At 39.1% G+C, this 15,878-nt stretch overlaps 2 protein-coding genes across 4 annotated transcripts in view; one reads left to right on the top strand and one right to left on the bottom strand.

The window, feature by feature from the left end:
- Nucleotides 1-9,525, top strand: part of LOC104923945 (rho guanine nucleotide exchange factor 12) — a 28,543-nt gene extending 19,018 nt beyond the window's left edge. For 2 of the 3 annotated variants that reach the window (XM_010737159.3, XM_019274806.2), the window contains 22 exons: nt 37-69; nt 189-303; nt 459-564; nt 703-936; nt 1,045-1,195; nt 1,357-1,529; nt 1,628-1,774; nt 1,851-1,936; nt 3,009-3,134; nt 3,316-3,430; nt 3,523-3,623; nt 3,732-3,809; nt 4,007-4,082; nt 4,210-4,377; nt 4,912-4,999; nt 5,081-5,161; nt 5,241-5,335; nt 5,551-5,871; nt 6,000-6,191; nt 6,404-6,606; nt 7,004-7,076; nt 7,171-9,525. In XM_010737159.3, coding sequence (XP_010735461.3) covers nt 37-69; nt 189-303; nt 459-564; nt 703-936; nt 1,045-1,195; nt 1,357-1,529; nt 1,628-1,774; nt 1,851-1,936; nt 3,009-3,134; nt 3,316-3,430; nt 3,523-3,623; nt 3,732-3,809; nt 4,007-4,082; nt 4,210-4,377; nt 4,912-4,999; nt 5,081-5,161; nt 5,241-5,335; nt 5,551-5,871; nt 6,000-6,191; nt 6,404-6,606; nt 7,004-7,076; nt 7,171-7,184 — 2,776 coding nt within the window. In that variant the 3' untranslated portion in view covers nt 7,185-9,525. The remainder of the gene's footprint in view (nt 1-36; nt 70-188; nt 304-458; nt 565-702; nt 937-1,044; nt 1,196-1,356; nt 1,530-1,627; nt 1,775-1,850; nt 1,937-3,008; nt 3,135-3,315; nt 3,431-3,522; nt 3,624-3,731; nt 3,810-4,006; nt 4,083-4,209; nt 4,378-4,911; nt 5,000-5,080; nt 5,162-5,240; nt 5,336-5,550; nt 5,872-5,999; nt 6,192-6,403; nt 6,607-7,003; nt 7,077-7,170) is intronic. The other variant, XM_019274805.2, reaches the window with a different exon arrangement.
- Nucleotides 9,526-10,369: 844 nt separating this feature from the next.
- On the bottom strand, nt 10,370-14,274 carry LOC104923967 (transmembrane protein 136). Its single transcript, XM_010737180.3, has 3 exons — nt 14,249-14,274; nt 12,297-12,492; nt 10,370-12,191 (listed from the first exon to the last, which is right to left on the bottom strand). The coding sequence occupies exons 2-3, from the start codon at nt 12,484-12,486 to the stop codon at nt 11,644-11,646; spliced, it is 738 nt and encodes a 245-aa protein (XP_010735482.1). The 5' UTR covers nt 12,487-12,492; nt 14,249-14,274; the 3' UTR covers nt 10,370-11,643.
- Between the last annotated feature and the right edge of the window lie 1,604 nt (nt 14,275-15,878).

Genomic DNA, 15,878 nt, shown 5'->3' with positions numbered 1-15,878 from the left:
TTCTTGTGTGTGTCTTAACTGTGTCGCTTGTTGCAGGTTGACATCACAGCCCACAGAAGAGGAGAAGTGGTAAGAAAGGGCAGTCCACGTGATATCTGTTTGACTTTCTGGAAAGCTAAAAAACTTTTTTACACCTAAAGAAATGTGCAGCTTTGACAATAACAATTAGCTTTTTTTCTTGACTCCAGCCAAACAATGCAGTATGTGATTCTCACCTATATGAAGCACCTTGGGGTCAAAGTGAAGGAGCCTCGGGGCCTCGAACATAAACGGGCACGCATCAATTTCCTGCCTAAGATTAAGGTCCGATCACTTGTTCAGAAAAATACAAAAAAAGCACACACAAAAATACACTTCATCATCCTGCCCACAATTACAAATGGATCTATCTGATTCTGGATGCTGCCCTTAAAGTGAATACTTTAAGATCTGTGTATTTTGTGTTATTTAACAAGCAGAAGAGTATCAAACCTGAGAAGGAGGGTGAGGAGAAGGGGAAAAAGCCACGGTTTCCCAACATACTTGGCCCACCTCGGCGTCTGAGTAGAGTGGATTCCACTTCAGGTGAGAAAACCTTTTTTTTGAACATCCCACTACCATAAATGCAGTGAGCCAACTAATAAAAGCAATGAAATCACTAAAACTGCTGTAAGCATTTAAATGCTAAAAAATAAAATGATGTGTATATGGCTTTGTGTGCAGTTGGTAAGGCTGTGGAGATGAACAAGCAGCGGTCACCAAAGCAACTCCCTCAGCCAGCCTTCGGCATCCCTGAGCAGTCTGACTCTCCAGCCCCAAATTCTGGTCGGACCCGTGTAAATCAGCCCAGTGAGGGATCGGACACAAGCACCCAATTTTCGCCTTCCACCATCTCCCCTATACACAGCTCGCCCACTGGTCAGGCCTCAGATACGAGTGGACACGACTCAGATTCCAGTAAGATATACCTGTTTCTCTTTCTCTAAAAGTAGCTGCTATTTGAATGGCGTCTGAAATAGCATGAGTTGACTAACGTATTGTTCTGCTATCCTCTTTTCTTGACAGATTTGTCTCCATTCTGCATCATTCCCAGACCGGGTGAGAGTCTGCAGTCTGGCGACCATCAGGATGGGGTCTTCAGTCCGACCAACACTCAGTTTGACTTCAGTCCCTCCAACCTGGAGCAGTTACAGGAGGAAGACCAGGAAACTTTCAGGTATAAAAAAAAAAAAAACATTAAAAAGATAAAACATAAGTAATAAATATTCTAACACTTGTTTAAGAGTAGTTTAAAAGTAGTGCCCCCCCTATAAATATACTCATTTCCACTACCACCGTAATCTTTGTAATAGCCTCTCTCCCTCTGTCTTCGACCAGCAGCAGGATGGAGGTTCAGTGTGCCGTGAGTTCAGCTGACATCCAGAGTGAAGACGACCAGGGAGGTGAGATGGAGTGTGAAGAGGATCCTCTGACCTGGCAGAGTCTGGTCAGCCAAGGTGTGCTGGCAAGCTTAACACCACAGGAGATTAAGCGACAGGAAGTCATCAATGGTGAGTCATTACAGAATCCAGAGTGTCACATAAAAATGCTGAAATATGCATACAGTATATATACATCCCCTTATCCATCTGTGTCTGTCCACCCTCAGAGCTTTTCTACACTGAGCGTGCACACTTGAGGACGCTGAAGGTGTTGGACTGTGTTTTCTACCAGAGGTTGAACAGAGACAGTATCCTGCCACCAGAAGACATCAAACACATCTTCATTAACCTGGAGGAAATCATTCAGCTGCATGGTAATCTCACTCACACTCACTATTTCCTGCAAGACACAGGGTTGAGAAATAAATTTCTCCACTCTTTGCTCCACAGTTTCTATAATGGAGCAGATGACGGCAATCAGGAAGAGGAGTGAGACATCCGTGATTGGTCAGATTGCAGATGATCTTCTGGCGTGGGTAAGACCAGTTTCAGTTGATACAGGAGCCTACCTAATTCTAAAATGTTAACTGACAAATTATTATGATAACTTCAGGGTTTCGAGCTTACCATGGACTCGTACCACAATAAATTCCTGTGACATTATATTTCTTTTTGTCTGTTGATCAGAGACATAAAAGTCCTAATTATTCACAAGTAATAGCCACTAGTCAAATAATGGCTGTGGCCAGCATGAATAAATAAAAGCAAGTTGAGTGTCTCAATTTTGGCAACTTTGCCAAAAGCAGCTATTTGAAACAGTTCTTGAATAAAAACAGTATTTTTGTTAGATAAGAGAAATGGCTTGGATCGTACAATTATGCACAATTTATTTAAGACAAGAGGTGAAAATGGAAGAAGGATTTAATTTGCATGAGCATAGAGTCTTACTAAAATATTGAATTTGATTTGAATTTGTCTATTTGACAGGGACAATGCTTATTGATCGACAGAAAATGATCCAGAGTTTTCCCTATTAGGCTAATTTCCATCTGTTTTGCATCTCTTGTTAAAGGCAACCTAAAAACATAACAAAACAACTTATCATATAAAATTCAGTACAATACATATATACATGGTGACATAAAACACATGGTAGTTAGCTGTAACAATAATGTGTAAACAATCTGTGAATCTTATGTTATGTGTGTGGACAGCTTTGGTATAATATTTATATATTATAAAAATCCACTGGAATTCAGAAGAATGTACAAAAGCAACTACAATGACCAAATGCTATTTTTATACATACACATTTCTAGGTTCTATACTGTTTCTAAAGTTGTATCAATAGCTATTTATGAGGGAGCTATAACATTATACTGTGAAGAGTTTATTTAATGTTATTTTTTGATGTTGAACTTAATGCTGCAATTGCAGTTACAAATGAAATGTCCATAGAATATATGATTGACATTGGACATGTAAAGTGATGTAACAATTGATTTTTAAAATGTCGCAAGCATTTATGTTTCTCTACGTAAATAAAAACATCAGTTACAGTAAATGTAACAAATGCCAATGTGTTGTCCGTTTGTGTGTTTATTCCAGTTCAGTGGTGAGGGAGAGGAGAAGATCAAAAAAGCAGTGGGAACTTTCTGTAGTAACCAGCCGTCTGCACTGGAGCTCATCAAGAGCAAAAAGAAGAAAGACCAGAGGTTCACTTTGTTCATGCAGGTCAGAACAACAGTAAACTCGTGTACTGACACTTATATTTGAAACAGTGATTAAGTCGGCCTCTCTACCTTCCCTAATTGTATATTATTTCTGTTTATTCTATTATATATCATATGTCACAGAGGTGTTAGAATTTGTTTTAGATTATGTTTTCTGATTTGTTCTCATCTCTTCTCTTCAGGAGGCTGAGAGCAACCGTCTGTGTCGCAGGTTGCAGCTTAAAGACATCATTCCTGTAGAGATGCAGAGAGTCACCAAGTACCCACTCCTACTGGACAACATTGCCAAGTACACAGGTATTAACTGCACAGCTGTACATATGACTGAGGTCAGGAGTTATGGTTGTACATAAAGTAACTCTTGGTTGTGTTTGTTTATCTTCTCACAGAAGATGGTGAGGAACGGGAAAAGGTGAAGAAAGCCGGAGAATGTTGCAAAAAGATCCTCAACCATGTCAACCAGGCCGTCAAAGAGGCTGAGAATAAACTGGTACAGAATCATTGTAAAATATATATCAGGCACTGATCAGCAAAAATTAAAAAGTAATTTGCAAGGGTTAGATGGAAACATTTAACAAGTTGTGTTCTTTCTCAACAGAGGCTTGAGGAGTATCAGAGGAGGTTAGACCTCTCATCTCTCAAAACAAGTGAAAACCCCATGATCCTGGAGCTGAAAGTAAGAAACTAGTTTCTATATTGGATAATCTCAACATGCAGGGCCCAACGTAAAGTATTAGACTTATGTATCAAATTAAACAGAAGTTGTAAATGTACATCTGATAAATTATTGTCCATAATATTGTAAACTACGGGTCAGTATGTTGTTGTGGGAATCATGAGATTATTTATTGAAAGTTGATTCTTGTCATGCAGAATTTGGACCTGACCAAGAGGAAGATGGTGCATGAGGGACCTCTTTCCTGGAAAGTCAATAAAGACAAGACTATCGGTACACTCACACACGAGTCATGAGATTAACATTAAAATCAACCATTAATGAATGACAGTTTTTTAAATTGATTTTTAACTTTTTCACCTCAATCTATAGTGTTATATCCCCCATGTCCTCCTTTCAGAGCTGTACACAATCCTCCTCGAGGACATCCTGGTTTTACTACAGAAACAGGACGAGCGTCTGATCCTGAAATTCCACGGGAAGAATCTGGCCAGTGCTGCCGACACCAAACACATCTTTAGCCCCATCATCAAACTCAACACTGTTTTGGTTCGCCCGGTGGCTACTCGTAAGAACTCAGAATATTTTTGGATCTGTATTTTGCATTTTCTGTCGCTCTGAATCTTTATGGTTTAGCGAATCAGTCCTCTGTGTCATAAAGTTTCTTGTTAGCAACACTAGCATCATGGCTCTCAGGATTGGCAATGCCATTTGTAAAATTTTGGTGTAGACTGAAATATCTGAGCAACTACTGGAAGTTTGTCCCAAAATTCATGGTTTCCAGAGGATGAATTCCAATTCCAATTTTTTCCCCAAAAAAATCCAGTGCCACCATGAGGTTAAGTTTTAGATTTTGAGTCAGATATCTTAACAACTGTTGCGATTAAATTCACTACAAATATTCAGTATCCTCAGAGGATGAATTTCAGTCAGTTAGGTGGTGCCCTTACTTTTTATCCAGCTTTTATTGATCTACTAGCCTTGTGCTTTCTTAATGCTGTGCATACTTTGGGCTCATTACGTCTTGTGTCTATAGTATATGTTAAATATTACATTGAACATGTAACTGTGTAATCATTGTTCTCATTTCTGTCCTCATCAGACAACAAGTCTTTCTTCGTGTTGTCCATGTCAGAAAATGGGGCTCAGATCTATGAACTGATGGCTCAGACAGTGTCCGATCAAAGAACGTAAGTCTTGCGCCACAAACAACGGCTGCATGTCACCAGTTTCCTCCACCTCATCCTGATGTATCACCTCCATTCATCCAGGTGGCAGTGTTTGATCACACAATGTGCTGACGCCATGAAGGCCAAACCTCACAACAGAGATGCACCTCCAGCTCAGTCTGAGTGAGTCCACTGACACTGCCACTTACTGATGTTGTTGTTTGATTTTTCTTTCATTATTTCTAATGTGAGTGTTTTTCAGTGCTGAGGGCGATGCTATTGAGATCATCAAACATGGGATGCCCAAGACGAGCAAAGATCCTAACAGGACATCAAGTGGAAGCATCCAGTCTTCAGGTAAGTGTTGAAACATTTGGACTTTTATTGAATTTTTTGATTGAAAGAAAAAATACTGATCATTCACTGGTTCCAGCTACAGATTTGTACTGACTTTCTGCTTTTCTCTAAACTGAATATCATTCATTTTACATGAATTTAAAAACCTGACACTTTTAAAATGTTTTTTCAATGTTTACCATCATCCTTTGAATCCGAATCTCAATACATTCTAGATAAGGATGCCACATCTTCTCCTGATGTTCAAGCTCCAGCAAGTATGAACCCCTTCGATGGCATGAAATCAGAAGACGAGGAAGACGAGCTAGCTGTTGGAGACAGACAGGAGGAAGAGGAGCTGGCTGTAGGAGACAGACAGGAAGAGGAGGATGATGAAGAGGTGGATGAAGCAGAACTAGAAGCTTTCCTGGACGGGCAGCTGGCAGACAGAATGCCCTTCCTGCAGGAAGGATCACGTCAGGGCATCGCTCTTGAAAACCAAGACCACGACACATTCAGTCTACCCACCTCCAAAGGTGAAGAGGCTCTCAGGACATGTAAGTTACATGTTAAAGGGTCAGTTCACCCAAATTACGAAAACATAATCTCACTTACCTCCAGTGGTGTCTAGCTATGCAGATAAGGGCGTGAAAGCAAGCGAGATGACACGTTTTCTCTGTCCTAGTGGCGATGCTGAAGCAGGCTGTCTTCACTCATATACTGAGCAGAGAGGCAGAGGAGGAGACGGAGGAGAACAAACCGAGCAGTGGCCCTGAAGGGCCCACTGCGACATGTGATGAGAGTGGAGCGTCCACAAGCTCACAGAAGGACAGCCCTCATCTGACTTCAGGACTGCCTGAGGCAACTGAACGCAACGGTGAGGCAACGTCAGAAAGTTTCCTGTATTCATTTTCCAATGCAGCGTTAGATGAGAGCCGCAGCCAGCAACAGATTAGCTCAGCTAACTGCCTGCTGGATATAACATCATATTTGAGAGAACGACATCAATCTAAAGTGTGTTTCACAAAATGTCGTACTATTCCTTTAAGAGTTGTTGAACTTTAACACGTGCTCTGTCTCTCCATCCAGGTGGGTTCATGGTTCTAGATTTTGGCGGAGGCTTTGAGGAGAGCAGCACTGATGATGATGGAGGGGTAGCAGGTGACGTGGGCATCGACATGAGAAAACTACTGTCCTCTTCATCGCAGACAGGGGGCAGCTGTGGCCCCAACCTCAACAGGCAGCTTATGACCCACCTGCGCCTCCTGCAGGCCGACCTACAGTATCTTAAGGTGCTGCGCATGTCGTCTTCAGCTGCTGCTATGCACACACACACACACATTATTGTTTACACACAAACCACAACAAGTGGTGGGAAATCCTTGCTGGAAGTCGCCAAACTTTTGTTGTCAAACTAATAATTAAGAAAACTGCAGATGGGCTGACGATGAATAAGATCACTGATAAATGTGTATTTTCCCAACTGGTCACAAGATAAACTGCTATTTATGTTTAGAGCACGAAAACCAAATTTCTGCACACTGTTTATGTTAAATGTTGCAAAATCGAATAGAAAATATTTTTTACACTTTGCCTCATTTCTCTATTGTTTTCATTCATTTTAACATGTGCACCACATCTGTGTATCTGTAGACCACAGGGAGTTTTATTGTAATAATCTTTTTCCAGGAGGTGGAGATGAAGTACAATGAGCTGCGACAAACACACAGTGACCTGGCTACTGACTTGGATGACAACAATGGTGCGTTTCACTTCTCTCAGCCACTTGGAACAATCCACATCAATGTTTTGTGCACTGTCAGTGAATCTTAACGGCTTTGCTTGATGTTTTTCAGATGGGATTCAGTGACGAAAGTCTTTACGTGCTCTTGGTCATATGAGTCAAGTTTCATGCTACTCCATGATCACATCCTTCCGGTTGGATCCTCGGCCATTTAACGCTGATGTCGCCCAATAACAGAGGCTTAATGTCTGATCTCCCACTTCAGGCATTTGTGACAATCAGGTTTTGATGTTTTCATCATTATAAGGAATGTTCTACTATAAACTCAGCAGAGAAACTGTGGAATCATCCAAGGACAATTCAGTCACTTTTTGGCTATATAATACTAATCACATAAGTTATCGTAAACACTGGAGATATGAAGTGGAAAATGGAGTGAAGTCACACAGATGTACAGCAGAGAAACATTAAGAAATAAAAGGAGACATGAAGACTGTGACCAGAATGATTCTCTGAGGATCAAGAAGGCAGACTGTCTTGTTCAGGACTCACTGCTGTATAATATCTGTGGATATTCAGCCCAGCACATAGTTGAACATGCTTAAAGACAGACTTCTTTGCTGAAAATCAGCCGTTAAATGCCAAAATGTCCTCTCACCGCACTGAGTAAGTTGTTAAAGTCTGCAACGTTCACAGAAGTCAAACAGGAGGCTCTAACATCTATTCCTACCATCCCCAAATGTTCTCAAAGTATGTTACATGTTGTATGTCGTTACCCTAGCTTAGCATAAAACTGGAACTAAGGTGGAAGCCTGACTGACTGAAAAAAAAAACACCTACCAGCATCTCAAAAGTTCACTACTTAACCATTTTTATCTTGTTTAAAGCATCATTACCAACAGAAATGTTAAAATTAATGTTTATATTATTTTAAAGGATTTTTTTCTCTCACTAAAACCACAAATTGTTTTTATTTATGTTTCTGTATGTTTCAGGTGTGTCCATGCATATTTTTGAACTTGAGCTGTTTCCTCCTACTTCCAGTCTTTATGCTAAGCTAGGCTAATCATGTCGGAAATCCAGCTCTGTACATGAGATTGACATTGATCTTCTCATCCCGCTCTTGGAAAGAAAGCAAATAAGCATACTGTATTTTTCAAAACTAATCCTTCACACACATGAATAACATCATTCAGAAAGGGCTGTAAGAGGCTTGCTCATTTCTTGTTAAGGTTGATAGACTTGAACATCATGTATTTGGGGACTTGGCCACAAATTTCCAATGAAAAATTAATTGTCCTGTTTGCAAAGTTAAAGTCTTTAACAGTTTACTGTTTGTCTTTTCGGTTTAAATGTAATAGCATAAAAATGAAACACTGTTTAGCAGCTGACTTTTAAACTTCCTATAGCACTTGAATGTAGCATAATATAGCAAACAAGATCTAAATCTGCCTACAGTTGACCAAATTTCAACCAGACTCACTGTCATTGCAAACAAATAAACCACGATAAACAGACAACAGATAAAATCAGAACCTCCTTCACATGTTTGTGTTTCAAAGAAATGACATTGCGTAAATGGATTACCAGCGCTTAAGGATGAATGCACATAGAAATACAGTTCAATCTTTATCATTCTCGCCCTCTGTCCAACCACTGGACAAGAAACTGCAGCTATAAAAGAATGATTCACATTGTGTTCAACTGCTGGTGTTTTTCTCTGATGCGGAAGAGCATTTAAGAACACAGTTCACCATGAATTGTATTTTTTAGAGTGTGCACGTGTGTGAATTTACTGAATTTACCTTTATTGTAAAAAATATTTTTTGCATTCCACACCTTTCTTTCTTACATCCACTGGCCTCCATGATAGTGAAGCGATGGACTAATCTGAGTGTAGTTTTACACCACATTTGCACATCATCAAACCTTAAAAACTAGTATATTTTATTCCTGTTAAATATACTAAGGATCCGTTGCAGGATCACTTCAGTTTCTGCAGCAGGCTCCTCGGAAAGGCCGTCTTCATCTTTTAAGACCACCAGCCTGTTACCCCCTTCAACCTTCAAAGATTCACTCATCACTTTAATAGTTGGACTGAGCACGAGCCACAAGACTGCACAGACGACATTAAGGCAAAATATATGAAAAAAGAAGAAACAAACCTGAAAAGACAACAAGGATTGTTATGGACTATTTCAATGTAAAGGAATATAATGTACAATTATGACTGTATATCAAAGATTTTGTGTTTTGTTTTTTTTACACCATGTAATCATGTAATGTTTTAACACAACTACTACTTACAAAGGGGGTTTAAAGTATCCACACAGCATTAATCTGTTTTATAAATGTTCTATTCAAAGTGTCATATTTTATTACATCGTTATTAACCCTGTTAACATGTTTTATATGAAGAGATTTTAAACTGATCTGTTGTTAAAAATGAAGGGAAAGACTGAAAAAAGTGTCATTTCTTTTTAATTCGGGTTTGATTTTATTTATCTCAAAGCCTGTTTGTGGGCTCTACCTGTAGCTCCACAAGTAGCATAAAAGGAACAATCCACTCTGAAATTAACAGTAAACATCAGTTCCTTTACGAGGGATCTTGAAAAATATTCAGTCAGCCTCATCAGACCTGCACCAACCTTTCACTGCTGTAGCTACAGGAGCTCATCAGCTCATAATGGGGTGTTTGTTTCAGCAAAACTTAAATTAATTCATTATATGTAGCTGGTTAATCCATCCATCCATCCTGGAATCCACTTTTAAGAAATGACATAATAATAAATAATTCCATGCTGTGTCGTGCCTACTGGTTTTCCATTATATGTTCATACCTTAATTGTGAAACAGGTATTATATTTATTTCTATGTGGTATCAGAAATGTATGTAAAAGTCTTACATTTAACATTGTAAAACCCTGAATCAAACACATCCTTCTTGATTGACCATCTGTTGCCAACATTTGGTCATCCTTTGGCACTAAAGTGGTTAATTTGGTGGTTTGGTGGTTAATTTTTTTTTTATATTCTAAAAAAAAACACATATGTCATGGCAAAACTTTTCTTTATAGTAGAGGAATTATACAGAATAAAGTTGTATTTTAAACGACAGATTATTAATTACAGTAAAACACCGTCAAACTCAATGGCAAAACCTTTATTTTATCAATTATATGGCAAAAACAGCATTTCTTTTGATGAAAAAGAAACTTTTATTTATGCGGTAAAATATGAAAGCTTAGACATGAAATTAACAGTACTAATATCCTTTTATCGTATTATTAGAAAAAGATGGCAACCACAGCTTTTTTTTACAGCACAGAAAAAGAAAACTTGTCAGTTAGTATTTACAAACTTTTTTTGCACCCTGGTTTTGGTATTCATCCCCAAACCTACTGGTTCTTACTGAAGACATAAATAAAAACAGGCCACAAGTAGAGTATATAGTTTTATGTCTGCAAGTAATGACTCAGTTGTAAGATGAACTCAAGGTTTCGTGAGCAAATTGACAAGATGGCAAAGAAGACCAAAAACATGCAGATGTGGACTCAATCAAAGTCTTTTAATACAAAACTCTTTCCACAGAAGCTTTATTTTAACAGAAAGACCATCTTATTGTTTTCATAGAGAATAAATTCACATGATTCTGTTGTAGCTGAGAACATGTAAAATATAAGTGAACACCGGTTTGGTGGATTGAGGTATACTTAAAAATATGGCTGATGGCTTTAAGAAAAGATGACTTATGGCCATCGATCACACATAACATTGATATAAATCATCATGCAACCCTCAGCACTATTTCACTGATTACTGCCGTGCATTGTGAATTTAGGCCACAAATACTTTCGCTACACAGATCACAAATAAACAAATAATTAATTGTTACAGCTCTAAAGTTGACAGTTTAGTCAGACATTATTTCAATCCACCTGTTTATGCATTTTCCAGTTTGCGCATTAAGAAACCTTTATGATCCTACAATGGTTAGCACTGTCACCTTACAGAAAGAAGGTTCTGGATTCAAACCCGCCAGCTGGATGGGTTCTTTCTGCATGTTCTCCTTGTGTCTGTGTGGTTACTCTCCGGGTACTTGGACTTCCTCCATCAACCAACATCCAAGTTAATTGGTGACTAAATTGCTCATAGATTTAAATGCGAGTGTGAATTGCTATATGTGTCAGCCCTGAGATGAATTAGTGCATGATCATTGTGTACCCCACCTCTCGACCAATGTCAGCAAGTAAAAGCCCAGCATTAAAAATTATCTGAAGAAATGTTTGTCAGACTGATACCAGGAATCAAGACATCAAGAGGACATCAAGAAGTGGTAGCTTGAGTTTGATTTTGAAAAACCCCTTTATGCCTCTAGCTGTAAAAACGTGTTCCCTGCAGAGTAACTGGATTAATTTCCAGTTTAAAGACAGAACATCATGTGCAATATAACAGTAATATTTCCTCTTTCAGTTTTGTGCCATAAAGCAATCCTATGTAAGCAAGCTTATGTCACATAAAGGCAGCACGCTTTGTACAAGCTTTGCCTTTGTTCCTGCAAGAACTTTCTTTAAGCTGCAATTCTTCAGTCACTCTTGTCTGAAAGTCCTCCTGGTTTTTGTGTGTTGATTTCTTTGAACTTGTGGTTCTCTAGCCACCTTTTATACTTAGCTCTACTTTTCTTGTAGCCAAATCTGGCAATGTCCACCATGAACACCCAGGCCAGTCCATACATGACCACGCCGCCGATCTTCATTATCAGTGTGGTCCTGGGAGATGTGATCTCACAGTAAAACATCACAGTGCCGACTCCCACTCGCACTGTGGCAAACAATAAAATAAAAAGCAGGTCCACAGCATCGCCCAGCAGGCTGTCGTACAGGCCCAGCTTGCGGAGGAACCAGCGGGTCTGCAGCAAGGGGTTGGTGATCTCACTTCCGAAAATAACGCCACAGGTTTCACAGCCTGAAACTCCCATGAGCAGAGCCAGCAGGATGCCCATGATACTTGCAGCATGGTGCGCCAGCATGACAGGACCCTCACTGTGGTGCCAAACACACCAGCACATATCAAAGAAGAAGTAGCCAAGGCAGATGGCCAGGGAGAAGGTCTGGAGCTCAGTGTTTTCTGTGCCTGGAGAACAGATAAGAACAGGGTCAGGCAAGAGTTACATTTCAGGTAAAAATGATGTCTGCTGTGTGCCATAAACTATCTTTGTAGATACTTGTCATCACTTACCTGCATGTGTGAAAGGCCAGGGTCCATCTATGAAGACGACATATGCTGTCAGCAGCACTATAAAGACCCCGTGAGACAAAGTGACTAGCCGACAGTTCCACTCTGGCCCCCGCTGAGCAAAGGTGTAGCAGAACAACAGGTAGAGGCCATACCAGCCAATGAGGCTGCAGATCACCTCCAGTACTGGCATGTCTGTCTGTATGAGACGATAGAAGTCATTCGACCATATGAATTGGCTGCATAATGCAGCTCGTTGCGCTTTCACTTTATTTGTATATAATTTAAATATGTTTCAGAATGTAGGTTACAGGTCGTTAAGATGACATTACACAAAGTAAAGAAACCCTTAAGCAATATGCAGACAGGTTTCTGTTTGTACTAGTGATATATTATGTACACAGGTAGTTAAAAACTGGTATTTTGTGTGAGTGTAGAACAAAAAGCTCAAACAAATGTACTGTATAAAACAAACTTCATATGTCTTTTGAAATTGCAAAGGAAAGACATTATATACTTTATTTTAAACCCATTCATTTAGCATTTGCAAGCAGTATATAAAAACTTAATAAATTGTTTATAATATACATACATGCAGTTCTAAGCAGTGTTTATTAGTATATTCCTAATATAATATGAATATAGTTCCTAATATCCTCGTCCTCTGGACGCCCCTAAGTGGAGGCATTAAAAAACACTGAATTATAGTGTGTTTGTTATAAACAATTTATTATTTGTATATCACTTATACATTCTTAATGGAGGGCTTAAAATAGAATAATAAATACAGACATAGAGTCATGTTCATTTTCAGCTCTCACCTCAGCCTCCAAATGGCTCAACCCTAAACTTTGCAAAGGTGCCATGGCCTGACAGGAGAATCTTGGTCCTTGGGGACCTATATGAGGTTTGTTGAAGTCTTTTAATTATTTGAAGGCACAATTACATCTGCTCTTTATCAGTTCTGGAAATACTTGCACATCCAACACCTACTGCTCTATTGGATCCCTCACAGCACCTACTCCTAGCTCCCCTACTGGAAGCTTCCTTACACAAATAATGGAGGTCTTTGGTGAAAGACACGAGGCCTCAGAGAAAGGCCCATCCACCCTCAGTGTGACTTGGGGGGTGGATCTCAACATGTCATTCAAACTTTAAAAAGACGTCCAGGGTCAGCCAATTCAAGATTATGAGTTTACTGGACTCCATTGAAGCTAATGTAAAGAGCAGGGTTGGAGGAGGTGGGTGGTATGTTGTGGAGCTGACCCCAAATACAAGACTCCTAGTTTGAGATTAGGGTGCAAAAGTCTGTATATCCTGAGGGACCTGTTGCTCCTTGATGATGTCCTCATGCAGAACGGATGCAGACTGCACCGATGCTGGGACATAAGCTCATTATTTCTGAATGGAAGGTCCCCTCGGCCCTCCTGTAAATCTTTGGTATAATCATTTAGGTAGACTAGCCACACTGGACGAACAAAGTGGAATGTTTCTGTTTGAAGTTCTAGATACATTTCTAATATCTTTTCTCATTTTTATTTCTGTCTGAAAGTGTAGAAATAAGCTATTGTTCGGTACAGTGTTTCGTGTCTTTATTTGTATTTCTTTCTTCCTTTTTTCAACCTCAGAAATAAACATATAGTTAAATTAATACCTGACCGGTCAAACTGAACATTATACTGTATTTGTAATAGCAGACCTGCTGTATTAGATCATATTAGATTATCCCAATAACGTAGCCAGTGATTGTGCAAGTACTGACTTCATCACCAGATATTTATTACATGTATTCTTGTAAATGTTTGTTATGAATGTAATTTTTACCAAAACATAATTTAGTTTGGGTAAATAACCCAACAGTAATATAAAAATAACACTATAATAATAAAACAACCACTGGATACTGGGTATGTTAGTGCTTTAATGACCTGTAACACTATTACAGAACATCTTACCTTGACTCCTGCTCCTCTCACTTCCTCCTCAGATTCAGGATACGTGTAGAAAATGACTCCAACAATCGAACACAGGCTCGGCCTCCATCACTGTTTATACTCCATAAAAAGGCATAAAGACTGAAGCGCAGCACATTTCAAATGGACACATGTTTACTGTCAAGATGACAGAAATGCCATGTGCAGGCTACTATAGACAGTTAGTGGATCCTTTATCCCTTCCCCCTGGATCTCAGTCTTGATCCTCTTAAAGGATTACAGTCTTCTCTGCAGATACCTGCTTTTAGACAGGACGGGTGGTACGAGGCTCCATCTAAATAACACAAAATTAAATTGTTGTTCATGTTTTAACCTCAGATTCTTTCATTAATTTGCATTTTAATACCAACTTCTGCCCTCCAATAGGTGATTTAGAGTCTCTCCATTTAAACATCTATGCTGTTACAAAACCAGTGTGCTGAAATCAGTGTGCTGCTAACTGAGATATGAGTTCAGAGCATATAATGTGATATATGTAATTATAATGATTGTTAAATGTGTTTTGTATGTTTTTATGTGTACTGTATGTTTATCCTATGTGTACATTTTTGTATGGAACTGCACGAGGATACAAAATGAATTTCAGTGTGGGCTGATAATAATATCGTCGTATGGTATTGTGTCATATTATATCACATCATATGGGTTTGTATCATATCGCATCATGTCATAATTTATCATCTCGTATCACCTGTATCACATAATATTGTATCAGATCTCATATAAACAGAAGTCAGAGTTCTTTTTTTGTCCAGTTAGACTTTTAGTCTCTCAAGCTGAAGTAATTCTCTCCATTAGATAAATACTATTCATCAAAAGTAAGTGCTTCTTTGTTTTAGCCTCAGTTATAGATTTAATATTCTCAACATTCATGTCGCTCCTCTCTGCTACTGCAGGTTAATAACCTGGTGAAGTGAAGGTCAGGTACTCACCTGACAGCCTTGCAGCATTAACCCACTTCCAGAGTTGCTCTAATCTAGAGTAGATTATTAGTCATTTATGGACAGTGAAACTAAGTCAATTATGTGATAGAATCGATATTTATGGCGATGACTGATGCAGTCAACTGTACCTTTTACATTGAACAGGGACATTTTGTTTACATGTATACAGTATAAAGAAAGTACAGTGTATGTGTGACATCACCCATAGGTTTCCAAAGCGCCATTTTGAAGCCAAAAATATGGACTGGTGGCTGCTGCCATGTTGGCTGTACTGCTTCTTCCACCTCCAGGCTAATCTAAATATAGACAAAGACGTGGATCATCTGCAGGCCTGAGGCGGGCCAAATGATGCCTGGGAGCTCAAACATCTGTAACATCTGTAACAGCACTTACCTGTCAATCAAAGCGGCCACTCTGTTAATTATGAATAACCTTAAGCCTTAATGTTATTTGAATGGGTGATACATAAAAATGAATAAAAATTCACACTCAGTGAAGTGAGTGTGGATGAATGAATGAATGAATGAATGAGGAAATTAGCTATAGAGACCAGGTTGTAAACATGTTTATTTCTGCTGGTTTATGGAGACTGACTTGCTCTGCAAGCTCTATGGATGGGTAATGAAAAAACAGTCATTTTAGTTGTA

This window comes from Larimichthys crocea, chromosome III (assembly GCF_000972845.2).
Source record: "Larimichthys crocea isolate SSNF chromosome III, L_crocea_2.0, whole genome shotgun sequence".
NCBI lineage: Eukaryota > Metazoa > Chordata > Actinopteri > Sciaenidae > Larimichthys > Larimichthys crocea.
This window is presented reverse-complemented; position numbering and strand designations above follow the sequence as displayed.